The sequence below is a fragment of the Cydia amplana genome, chromosome 22 (genome assembly GCF_948474715.1).
Source record: "Cydia amplana chromosome 22, ilCydAmpl1.1, whole genome shotgun sequence".
Taxonomy (NCBI): Eukaryota; Metazoa; Arthropoda; class Insecta; order Lepidoptera; family Tortricidae; genus Cydia; species Cydia amplana.
Window position 1 is genome coordinate 2524520 of NC_086090.1, and position 14119 is coordinate 2538638.

At 35.7% G+C, this 14119-nt stretch overlaps 1 protein-coding gene across 1 annotated transcript in view; it reads right to left on the minus strand.

Annotated features, from left to right (window-relative positions):
• Positions 1–12824: 12824 nt before the first annotated feature.
• Positions 12825–14119, minus strand: part of LOC134658492 (uncharacterized) — a 49374-nt gene continuing 48079 nt past the window's right edge. Inside the window, exon 4 of the mRNA XM_063514178.1 lies at positions 12825–12894. Coding sequence (XP_063370248.1) covers positions 12825–12894 — 70 coding nt within the window. The remainder of the gene's footprint in view (positions 12895–14119) is intronic.

The window sequence follows — 14119 nt, forward strand, 5'->3', positions numbered from 1 at the left end:
TGAGATGGGAATTTATACAAAGGTGATTTTGGAAGATTGTTGGATCGATTTTTTCCCTCCCTTCTTCATCCCTTCTCTCCCCATTCATAACCCAACTCTCCCCGCGAACCCTACTCACCCCATTTTACGGTATCCAGATACAAGATTCAAGTTTGTTGGCCATTAGGAACTTGCCATTATTCTATAAGAAGTTGGGGAAAATTTTATAAACTTCAGAGCAAACTTAAAAGCATTTACATTTGAATAGCGCTGGTGGCCTAGCGGTAAGAGCGTGCGACTTTCAATCCGGAGGTCGCAGGTTCAAACCCCGGCTCGTACCAATGAGTTTTTCGGAACTTATGTACGAAATATCATTTGATATTTACCAGTCGCTTTTCGGTGAAGGAAAACATCGTGAGGAAACCGGACTAATCCTTATAAGGCCTAGTTTCCCTTCAGGGTTGGAAGGTTCTGATGGCAGTCGCTTTCGTAAAAATGTGCCTACGTCAATTCTTAGTGTTATTTATCAAACGGACCCCAAGCTCCCATGAGCCGTGGCAAAATGCCGGGACAGCGTGTAGAAGATGATTTAAATTTGAACAAAAGAGAATCGACGTCTCCTGATAATTATAAGGGTAACATTCCATTTCTGACCGCACCTGCACTACTGGTACTGAACGCGTCGCTGTTACTGTCAATTTCCATCGTAAAATGAACAGTAGTGCAGCTGCGGTTGGAAATGGACTGTCACCTTAATGCATTTCGTCAGCAGTTCGCCTTACTAATTGATGCTTTTATCATCGTAACATCTCGCCTATTTGTATTTTTGAAGTGAAAACTTCTTTAGCGGCGCTGTGCACTTTTTGTTAAATGTAAAATGTTAAACTCGTAACAGGTGTCACGTGACCGTAAGACGTAAGACGGACACGTGACCTGATCGAAAAACTGTTACAATGAGTTTTTATTTATTGATTTAAATGCCATCTAGTGAGTTTCCCTCTAACTGGTGTTAATATAACTCGAGTACTAACAGTGATGTGCTTAGGGCTTTCAAGTAATGCGTCGAAATAACGCTATATGGCGTTAACCTCAGTTATACATAGTGATGCAGCACTCAATAACTAGTGCATTTTGCACTAGTTATTGAGTTTTCACTTCTGGCGGCACTCCCGGAGTGCAACCCGTTGTTTTTTTAATTAATATTAATTTCAGCTTCTGGCGAGGTAATGAGGTAAGTAACTGTTTAAGTTTAGTTCTAAGTCACGATTGGTATCATTTTCAACTACATATTTCAAAGATGTAGACCATACCAGGTTTCATCTAGAAATCGGTCCAGCGGTTATTTATTCAACATACAAACTTCCCTGTTCACACTCTTAAGGGATGATTTTTGGCATAAAAACTGCTATGTTTTTTATCGAGACTCAAACTTTCTCTACACCAAAGTTTAGCTAGTTCAGCGGTTTAAGCGTGAAGTGGAATTAAAAAAAAAATATTTTTGATCATATTTTATTATGTTTTTACTTCGGAATGGTGGCAATATACCATGAAGTAATTCGGCATCCCCGGTTTATATATACTTAGCCTAGTAGCTTTAAGATATAAAGTCTACAACAAAAAAAAATACTCACTAGGAAGTTTACAACTACGACGAATAAGTAATAAAGCCTAAGGTAATAAATAAGTATCCAGACTTGTTGTTTGGGCAACCTACTTTACAGGGAACAAATGTGTGATTTTATATCGACTTAAGAGCCCATCAACGCAACGTGCACACTGGCGCCACTGCTAAATAATCGTGATTATTTAATTTAACGAAATATATTTAAAATAGGGGGCCGCTATATCTTGTATTAAAGTACCTTTTGAATACATCAAACTAGTTTCTATGTTGCTGGATTCGTCAATCTATGCGTCCAAAGTTAAAACGGCCGTTTTTGTTTTGAGTTCATAGATTGACGAATCCAGCAACATAGAAACTAGTTTGATGTATTCAAAATGTACTTTAATACGAGATCCAGTACGTAGCGGCCCCCTTTTTTAAATTATCTTTCGTTAAAATTAAATAATCACGATTATTTAGCAGTGGCGCTAGGGCTCTTAAGTGTTTATATTTAATTGTGGTATTTTCCTTCAGTAAATGGAAACCAACCCGTATAATGATAACAAATTTATTAGGCTGTTTTGTTGATTTGGGCCTCATTAAAATTATTAAATCCAGGGCATGTTTTGTAACAATTCCTTGAAATTTTGTAAACAAAAACATTTGTGAGTAATATATTTGTTAAGAGGATCACTGACGTGGGCTTTATTCTGCTTGAATTGATAGTAAATAATATTTGCTTATCAATATTGTGCTTAAGATCCGTAAATAAAATAGACGGATGTGAACTTCGGTCCTGACGTAGTTCAATTGTTTTATGACGTTGTATGGTTTTACTTTACTTTCAACTGTGTAAGGCCTGAGTGGACGCTCGAGTTGGGCGTGCAGCGGGGCGGGGCGTGCGGCGTGCATGTTAAACAAATGCAAGCGTATAGGAGCGGCCTTATTGCACGCTGCTCAAATTACTTGTGAGCCCGACGCCACGCTGCACGCCCCGCCGAATGCTCCGCTTCGAGCGTCCACTCAGGCCTTACACTAATGGTAACATTCTATTTCTGACCGCAGCTGCACTACTAGTACTGAACGCGTCGCTGTTACTGTCAATTTCCATAGTAAAATGAACAGTAGTGCAGCTGCGGTTGGAAATGGACTGTCACCTTTATTGTTAGTAGTTACGTGGTACGGTAATCGATGTTTTTAAAACATCATCAGGTTTACAATACCTACATCTACAGTCAATGAACTATTAATTTGGTTTAAACTAAACTATGAAAATTCATTATTTATTTTGGTTCAATCAAATATTTTGAATAATTAATTGATCTAGTCCTAAGATCAAGTCCGAGTACTTATTTATACAATTGTCGGCTTAATAAAAAAAAATTCAATAGGCCATAAGTAAATTATCTTATAGTGTAGTTGAATCCATTAAAAAATCAAAGTGCGAAGCATCTTACTAATAAGATATGAACCTATGTTACCGACCGGCCTGTATCATATTTTGTTGCCTTCTAAATCAAAACTTTAATTTTTATACAATAAGATTTCTTTCTCTTTGACACCAAGGATTGATGTAAGAAATAGGTGAAATCATACATCGAGTTGATAATCTGAAGGTAAGAACGAAATATCTTAAAAAATATCATGCTAAAACAGACCATATGTTCCTAAAAGTAGAGTTTAAAATCATATAAAGTCCTGTTGTTGACATTTGCACTTCGGCGATATACGCGCGTGTATACATCCGCAACGATAATTGTAAACTACTTTTCTAAAAACATTAATTACATTCTAAAGCTCTTTGAAAACCGACTTTATTACTTGAATACTAAAGTTTAATTTAGATATCAATAAGGCCCAACTTGAGCTTTTTTTCGAAGTCGCGTCTTGATAAAATTTTGCAAGCTTTTACATACAAAGTTAATACACACGGTCGTGATGATTACAAAAAGATAATGCGGTTGGAAAATGTTACACCAGTATGAAACTGCATAGTTATTTTTGTTTTTCGAGTGGGCAAAATAATTTTGCGCAGAAAATACTTAGTTTCCTTGAACTAATTATCTACACGTGGTTGTTCTAGGGGTTAAAAGGATTAATTTTCAAGGTACTGAAGTATGATTCGCTTGTGTTGATCCGATCACGTTGATGATAATAAATTACATATTAAACTTTAGTGTTAGTGCCTATATGTATTGTGGCTAGTCAGGCGAGTGCCTATAGTTCGTTTTTTTAGCATTAGAAACAAGGTTCTACCTTGTTTAGAAAGAATGAATGTATAGAAAAACGCTTTTTAAAAATCAGTAACTTATGAAAGCAAAAGAATGTAAATAATCGTCTATGATTCATAATTGTTACATATTTGCCGTGACTTATTTTTGAAAAGTGTTATTCAAAAAGACACGTCAAGATTCTTTACCTTTTGTTCTAATGCTAAAAAAACGAACGAGTATATGACCTACGAGTATATAGGGGCACTGCTGCGCAAATATACCCATCCTTTTAGCTAAACCCTTTGAACGCTAAATCATAAACACAAACATCACTCAAACGCCAAGATCCCGGGCGCAAGTGAGCTAATGTAGTCCTATTCTTAAGTGTGAAGGTTACTTTGACAGCGTCCGTCATAACACCTATAGTGGTCCTTGGCGCGGTGGGCACGACTAGTAACGACACCTTTAGGTGTTCTTGGCGTTCAAAAGGTTAAAGGATGACTGACTCTAAAACGACCCGGGCTGAGGGGTGTGGCACTTCAGTTTTCTATAGAAAGCATCGCCGTGTCACCGATCATCTTTGAATGTCATTTTAAAACAAATCTTTCATAAAACCTGAAGGGTCCAATAAATACGATCAAGAAATTTAACGTCAGTACCATTTCGTACTTTGCAGTGTCAATAGTATGAGGTCCCTACGTCCCGGTGACTTTCATATTGGTCACTGTGACAAGGTACGAAATAGTACGGAAATTAAATTCTTTGTCTACTTCAACATTATTTTACGGCGTCTCGTCCAGAATATAAGTTGGACAATACATACGGACCTTATTTGGCTTGCGTTTATTTTATTAACTAGCGACCTGCCCCGGCTTCGCACGGGTTAACAAATTATACAGACCCTTCCTCTTGAATCACTCTATCCATTAAAAAAACCGCATCAAAATCCGTTGCGTAGTTTTAAAGATCTAAGCATAGGGATAGACAGCGGGAAGCGACTTTGTTTTATACTATGTAGTGATATCGTACGATAAGGTTCTATTTGTCTCGAATTCGGCAAGCAGATGAGGATCGAGTAGGTATAGGCTGATGATGATGAGGACTCATAATGGAAGTTTCTACACCTACTATCCTAACCTTCATTCTAACTTGTAACAGATAGCGTTATAATTTATATTATACTTGGCAGTTCCTATCGCTATACAACCTTTGACCCTGTGATACCGCATAGGTACTCTCCTAATAAACATATTTAATTTGATTAGTCACTTAGGCGCGATGAGTATATTTCCATATCAGTCATATAAATACGGTTAGCAACTTATTTATTTGGGTTAAAAGGGAATAAAGGACGACCTCTTTGTTAATATCCAGAGGAAAATGGGGACTTCGTTTGTATGGCGAAGCGGTCACGTGACTTCGTCACGGATCTCCTGTTTAAGTCCGTCAGTCAGACCGAGTTTTTTAAGTCAGACAATCAGACCAACAATTTAATGTAATAGGTACATTTCTTTATTATTCTTTTATTTTATTAATGGTAACGCAACATACCAAGTTTTGTATGAAATATGTGCATTTTCTCCTGCGTTACCGGTTTTATTTAAAGAATGAAGGAATATTTGGATGTGTTTATTAGGAGGGATCGGTTACTTTGAACGTCTTATTATAGCACTTAACCAAAAATCAACTTGTAAGATTTGACCTCGTGAAAAAAAAAGAATAGGTAGGTGCCAAAAATGTATTTACCCTTGGTTACCTGCGCTACTCTAATATAATTATAGTTCGGTTTTTTTAGCATTAGAAAGAAGGTAAGCGATTTTGACATGTCTTTTTATTTAAAATCACAATTAAAAAATAAGACAGCAAATATGTTAGAATTATAAATCATATACGATCTTTTACATTATTTTGCTTTCATAAGTAATATAAACTAATTTTATAAAACGTTTTTCACAATTTTTTAATAAAAAGTCATGTCAAGATTGTTTGCCTTCTTTCTAATGCTAAAAAAACGAACTATAAGTAATGACTGTTTACTGTTTAGATTTTTAATGAAACTCTCTCTTTTTAAAGGCGCGTGTCACATATATTGGCAGCCTGCGAAGAATAATAGGCTCTTAGGTACTTTATCAAGTAGGTACTGAAGTGTTGAAATGAATGAGATGTAGCAATTGCCTTCTCGAAAAAGGTCATAATCGTAGGTCAATACGAAATGATAAAGACATTCGAAGTAGTTTCAGTTTAACAACATTTTACCTAAGAAATACAATTGCTCTGCATGATTTTTTTTTTGTATTATAGTGTTGCCAACGTGGATTGGTTGTTGTATTTTTTTGGTATCATTCACACGGACTTATAGTTCGTTTTTTTAGCATTAGAAAAGACTACGTGATCTTGACGTGTCTTTTAATTCAAAAACGCTTTTTTTTTAATCAGTAACTATTAAATTACTTATGAAAGCAAAATAATGTTAAATCGTATAATATTATGATTCATAATTTTAAGTACATATTTGCCTTGATTTATTTTCAAAAGTGTTTTTCAATAAGAAGACAAGATTGTTTACCCTTTTTTAATGCTTAAAAAAACGAACTATAGTCTAGTAAAAACATTATCATGATAGCTTTGATGCCGTCGCTGTATCTCTGTTTATTTTCACCGACCGTTCAGTTTGACGACCGGTCTGGTGTAGTGGCAGTGGGTAGTGACCCTGCCTGCTAAGCCGATGGTCCTGGGTTCGAATCCCGGTAAGGGCATTTATTTGTGTGATGTACACTAATATTTGTTCCGGAGTCATGGATGTTTTCTATGTATATAAGTATGTATTTATCCTATATAACTATGTAGGTATATGGTCACCTAGTACCCATAGTACAAGCTTTGCTTAGTTAGGGGCTAGGTTGATCTGTGTAAGATGTCCCCCAATATTTATTTATTTGTTTATTTATTTTCTGGGTGAGTGATGTGCGCCGCCGCACAGATACAGAGCGGTATCAACGCCACTGCAGTAATGTTACAACAGTGCGTCGCCAACATGCCAATCGTTTACGCTCTGTAGCGAACGACACGCAACTGCCTGTCGCACTAATATGGAAGAGTTATAGAGAGCCGCAAAGCGTTTCGTTGTCGTAGCGCAAGCGATCACCTTAGCTAGGCAACGTGTAATGCACTTGCCATCCGAATTTTGCTATTTTCCTCAGGAACGTTGATTTTTCTCCAACTTCACTTTCAGCGTTACTTGGGGCCCCCGTGAGATGGTTGACAACGGATAGGTATACGTACTAAAATCTTCTATATAATATGATATATCGTCGAAATGAATCACCTTTGATAATCCACTCAGATTATTCAAGTGAGTTTTGTACTGGATTTGTAATTTCTTTTTAATTTTACAACATTATACTGCCCTCCTAAGCCGAAAATGTAATTATCAGCTAAATAAACTAAATTAGCAATGAATTTTCGTTTGAGACAGCGCTATTTGGCTTAGTAGGACAGTATACTTACCTTTTGTTTATAAAAACGTAGTGACCAATCCGCAACGACTGACTATATCCCGCTGCCCGCGAGTGATAGAAGTCACGCACTTTTGAGATAGCCGCACTATTTTATTCCAAAAGGGCGTAACTACCATAACATTTAAGTACACATACGTCAGTTTAAATTTGGGTATACCTAACTATAGTGTGTGTAAGATAAAGTATAAGTTCAATGTCGAACATTCTACCGGAGTTCAAGTTGGTATCATACTTAAGCTCATTAACTGTTTCATTCTGAACCTAATAAGTACAAATAAATACTGTGTTACGAATAGGCAACCAGCAAAAACCTATTTGTCCCATAAAACTTTTCAGTAGGCTACTTTCCTGCTAGTCAAATCAGCTTCTTTTTAAGTTTTTAATTCTAGTTTTTAATTTTAGTTTGTTATTTTAATTTTAAGGCTTTTTATTATTTGTTTTATTAGTCGTTGTTCACTGAATAAATGATGTATTTAAGCTTCTTTTTTTGGAACTGTGAAAACGATTTGATTATGTGGAATTTATATGAAAACGAGCATATAGTGACGTCACGGTCAACTGACCTACTTTTTATATTACAATTCGATTTATTAAATAGAAATTGCGTTCAAAAATAAGTGCTATGTTTTTCTAATAATTATCTGGTGCTTTATTTCGTGCATAGTGTGAAATAATTATATAGAATTATTTATTGAACAACAACATACGTATAAACTAACAATAAAAAGTATAACATTAAAACTAGTACTTAAAAAATAGTGAAATAATTTATTTTAAGTAGAGGAAAGATCCCTATTCCATCAATGAAATAATATACAGTAATTTAAATGCTATGAAAACTAAACTTTCCAGCATGAGTTCTTAGAGGGAAGATTAGCATTTGATCGTTCTGGATACAAAATGAAAATAGTTATTTGTACAACAAGAGATCAAAGTTTGATATTTCTTCGAGTGCTTATTTTGAGTCCCGTGCAAGCGAAAGATTCTATAATAGATTCACGAGCGTAGCGAGTGAATCTAATTTAGAATCTTGAGCGTAGTAAGGGACTCAAAAGCGCACGAGATGTAAATAACTTTGATCTCGTGTAGTACACAACATTTTTCACCTCAGCAGTGAGAACATATTAGAGAACCCGAAAAATGTATTCCTTCTTCATCACTTACCTCTATTCACTCATGTTTTCTTAAGATATACCAACAATTAAATTTTCACCTTAGCAGCTCGAACAAGGGTACTTTGCTACTTAAAAACAGTGAGCAAAATCGTATTTTGCTCACTGAGTGAGCAAAATCGCATTTTGCTCATTTTGTCTCACTCAGTGAGCAAAATGCGATTTTGCTCACTGTTTTTAAGTAGCAAAGTACCCTTGTTCGAGCTGCTGAGGTGAAAAACGTTTTTCCACTTCTAAATATTTTCCATTCTCCATGATTTTTGAGTACTTATGTTATTGACGAAATGAAGAACTAGTTTATATGTAGGTATACTTCGGTCACTATTTTATATATAGTTTGTCTAAGGACTGTCTCATTTCAAACATACACAGAGAGAATCATACTATCTTTGCCTTACACTAGTGCTAGCACCCAAAAAAAAGGATGAGTATAGTTTTTGTTCTTATTTACTGACAGATTGGTTTGACCAACTATAGTAGTCACTATCTTATCCTCTGACAATACTCTTTGTATATTGAAACGGAAGGAAGCTTTTTTCTAAAAGGTATAAAACCTTAATCAGTTACTGCCATAATAATCGCAAAAAAACACGTTTCATTAACTAACTACTTTAACTAACAATAAAACATGAAATGGGCCATTTTATTTAAAGTTGTCCCCTACACTTTTTTTTTTAATTTGTGAATTTCTATGTTATTTCTACTCAGAATCACGAGCTCTTTCTATCCTAATAGGAGACAAAAAGTGTCCCAAGGTACCTATTTTCCCCATTCCGTTACCATTTTTCATTGACTTTGTATGGCGGTTTCGGAATGGAAAGATCGAAAAATGTATGGAAATCTTGGGACACTTTTTTTCTCCTATTAGGATCAAAAGAGCTCATGATTCTGAGTAGAAATAACATAAAAAATTCCAATTTTGAAAGAAAAGTGTAAGGGACAACTTTAAATAAAATGGCCCGATTATCGTTACCTAGAGCACCGTTCCTAGGCTTATTATGCCTATATTTTAAACACAAATAAGCACCAATTTGTTAATGAGACAAAGGTGTTTACAATATACATACATTCATCTTATCACTTGTACTAATTACTCCGAGAACAATAAATATGTATTATAACATGATGATAATGATTCAACCTCAATTACGAATGAGGTTGGAATGAAAACATCAAAATCCGTGTACTTTTGAATTAATTAAGTTGCGACAAATAATTTTTACTTGTGGCTCTGCTGTACAACTAGCACCCCCATGGCTCAGCCTTTTTGAAAATTTCCCGAAAAATGACTCGGCAAAAAAATCTATAACGTTTGACATTGACAATAGGGTATTTCACTGTATTTAAAATAAATTATTTTACATCATGCATGAAATAAAGCACCAGAAGATATTAGATAAACATAGACCGCAGGTATTTTTAGACACAATTTCTATTTTAAAACCCGTATAAAACTAAAAAGAGTAGTTTCTTTGATTGTGACGTCACATGCTAGTGTTTCATATAAATTCCATACTAGTAAAATCTTGGAGGATATAATCAAACGGAGACGCCATGTCTGTAATTTTCTGTACAAAACAGTCTGCCGATTTTTGCGGGGGAGGGGAACGTCAAATGTACGCGTAACGTAAAAATAGCCATGTCAGATAAACGTCAGTCCATACATTGTGTATGACCGTTGGCCGCCTATTTTCGACAGAGGGGAAAGCCTGTTTATGGCTACTCCGTTTAGTTGTATCCTCCAAGAGTAAAATCGTTGTGACAGTTCAAAAAAAGAAACTGATTTGACTAGTAGTTAAATACCCTATTCTAGATCTGCTGTCAAACCGGGAAGTTAGCTTTAATTTTATTGTTTTAACTACAGCTAAACATTATGCATATCTCTGCTAAGAGTATCCTATACTTTATCAATTAAATATAAATAACTGAGTATACATTTGTGTAACCTACAGAATAAGTAGCGACTAGAAAGAAAACATGACATTATAAGTGCACAACAGGAAGCGTTTCAAAGTACACTATTACAAACAGAGCTGCTTGCTTCATAGATGTAAGTGGTATATCATGTTACTTGCAATGTGCCAAATTGAAGTTTTGCAAAAATCCTAAATCTTTTTATATATTTAACAATGTATGATTATTTATTTTACAGTACCTACATTATGGTGCTACTTTCCCGCACTAGTGCGGGAATAAGCACTGTCGTTGCCTATGTCGAAAATGTAAATGGCAATGATATGTACATACTGTAAAACAATGTACGATACATGTGCGAATAGGTAATACGCAATTCGTGTCGATTTAAAACACTCCCTTCGGTCTTTTACATTTACATTTATTCCGAGGTTGTGAATTAAAAAGGATTTGTATTGTTAAGGATTTGGATTGTATTGTATATTTGTTCTGCGATTCAAAAAATACAAAAAATTGAGATTATTAGGGTTTTATAATTAAACGCGAGTTTTACGATTTAATGATTTATTGTGAGTTATTTTATAACAAAATTGTTACTGTTTTAGTTTTTAAAACCACAGATGATGGTGGGTCACGTACATGAGTAGGTATGTAGGTATATGAGAAATTAATAAACATTTCGGTAACGATTAATATACCTACTTATACAGCTATAAAAAACCGAAGTTAAATTGTAAAATTAGAAATTGCAATTGATCGATTGATGGTTATTTAATAAAGTAAAATTTATAGATTGGCGTCGAACATAACCTAAACCAACATAACTCAATATTTTAAATGCCTGAAGTCTTGAAAATAAGTTTGAAGAAGAGGAAAAAAGCGGCCAAGTGCGAGTCGGACTCGCCCATGAAGGGTTCCGTATTTAGGCGATTTAAGACGTATAAAAAAAAAACTACTTACTAGATCTCGTTCAAACCAATTTTCGGTGGAAGTTTACATGGTACATCATATATTTTTTTTAGTTTTATCATTCTCTTATTTTAGAAGTTACAGGGGGGGGGACACACATTTTACCACTTTGGAAGTGTCTCTCGCGCAAACTATTCAGTTTAGAAAAAAATGATATTAGGAACCTCAATATCATTTTTGAAGACCTATCCATAGATACCCCACACGTATGGGTTTGATGAAAAAAAAATTTTTGAGTTTCAGTTCGAAGTATGGGGAACCCCAAAAATTTATTGTTTTTTTTCTATTTTTGTGTGAAAATCTTAATGCGGTTCACAGAATACATCTACTTACCAAGTTTCAACAGTATAGTTCTTATAGTTTCGGAGAAAAGTGGCTGTGACATACGGACGGACAGACAGACGGACAGACAAACAGACATGACGAATCTATAAGGGTTCCGTTTTTTGCCATTTGGCTACGGAACCCTAAAAATACATTTATTGTAAAAACCTTCTACATACAGTGCCAAAAAAAAGTTTTGATCTGTAGGGCTAAGACGTTCACGTTCACGTTCTAACAAATATGTAAGTGCGAAAGTGACGCATGGCATGACAGATGATAATAATGCGACCATGATAGCTAGTCTGGACATTTTGAATAATTTCCTATTTCACTAGCTTCCCTGCGACACATAGTCAAGGATGCAGCTGCGTTGATAAGGCGTAAGTTATCTTAACGCCGTGCCGCCCACCGTACCAAATTATAGCCAAGGAAGTTTGAACCTTGTTGTATTTTCAATTAGGGTTGAATTTCATTTGTTCGAAAATTTTACGAGACAAATGAAATGCTACCTTCTATGTTAATAATTAAGGTTGACATTCCATCGAAACTGAGTGTACATCCTAATGTACATTGGGCGGCACGAGGTTAATGTTGGCAAAACAATTACCGGGAATCAATAAGAACTGCAACTATTTGACACGGATACAACCCATATGGCGATGTCAACTAGAAGTCAAGTACGAGAAAAAAATTACCAAGTGCGAGACTCGCGTTCCAAGGGTTCCGTACATTAAGTCCGACTCACGCTTGACTGCACATTTTTCGACTCTATCATATCTATGATTGCGTTGTTGCGATTATAATTTTTTAGCAAGAAAAAATTACGTGATTTTTGCCTAGATGCTTACGGATTCTCAAACTTTTTGTGTAAATATGATTTTTTTTATTGTTTTTATATTGTTTTATTTTACTTTAATCGATTAATATAATTTTAATGGATTGTAATTTAATTGAAATTGAACTAAGTATAAGTATTAATAACCCTTTTGACATGTAAGTTTGTAATGTTATGAATAAAGGAATATGAATATGATGATGACATTGTATGTATTCTATGTAATTATACTGGTTTGACGTAAATAAATGTATTTTCTTTCTTTCTTTTCTTTCATTGTTCTAGGAGTTCTAGGGGTCATGTCTTCTTCTGTGAGGCGGGATCCAAACTCCGATGTTCTCCCGATTTCCTGACTAAGCTGTGCCACCTGAAATGAGATAAAATTAAATATTAATGACATTATCATTGACACAGGTATATCTCAGGACTGGCTTTACGGGCAATAACAGCCAGTCCAGCACAACCAGTACAGCGGTGTGACATCGCTACAACGCGATTGGTTGATGAGTTCGCATCACGTGCGCGATTGGTCGCAACTAGTTGCGTTAGACTGCACGATTGGCTCGAATTTGTGAGTGACACCGCTGAACTAGTACCATTTTTAGTACCCGTAAGGCACGTCCTGAGATATAAGTCAATGTACAACATAAATAATTAGCAGGACACGTGTCGTAGTCAGATCGTATAATCTGCCGTATTACATTACGGCTAGCCGTTTTCAAAAACAGGGGCGTTTTGAAATGCGGCGGTTCGATGATTAGCCGGATTGTCATTGCGATACGTTCTTCAATAAGGCGGCCTACGTTTAGCCGCATCGTATCTGACCAGTTAAATTCTTTCGGTCGCCTACGTAACCGGAGTTTGACAATGTTTGTAAGTAATTTAATTTATTTTTACCATGGTCCGACCGCACAGACCGCACTACATGTGTTTCTTTTCCAGCCCCGCTTTGCGGGGCTCCTATTTCTGGGCGGTTTGCCCTTCGGGCATCTGAAGCTACCTAACGAACCTAACCTACTTACCTATCTACGTTTTCCCCCCAAAGTGTAATGTTTTCACGGACGTCTCACTAAATCAATAGGTAGGTAGGTTAGGTTCGTTAGGTACCTTCAAATGCCCGAAGGGCAAACCGCTCAGAAATAGGAGCCCCGCGAAGCTAGGATCAGATCACAAGGATTTCCAGAAATCCAGCGAAATATTGTGATCCGTCAATACACTACCCTACACGTCAATAAATATCGTAATCCGACACTTTATATTGACGGATCACAATATGGATCTTGCGTGTATGGTTCGCCCACTATAGCTATTTTATCTATTCTATATGTAGTCGCATAAATTGCCCGCTCAGCAGTTTTCGTGCTCGCCAGTGCATCTCGATTGCGTAGTGTTACAATGTCCGCCATTTTACTGCTACAGGATGAGTCGGAATCGCGATGATAAGTTTTCATTATCAAATCAAATCAAATCAAATATCATTTCTTATCAGGCAACTAAGGCCCATAGATCTAACATAGGTACATACAATAATAAAAATCTTACAAGCTAAAAAATATTTTATTTCGGCGACACGGTGGTGGTCATTAAGTATA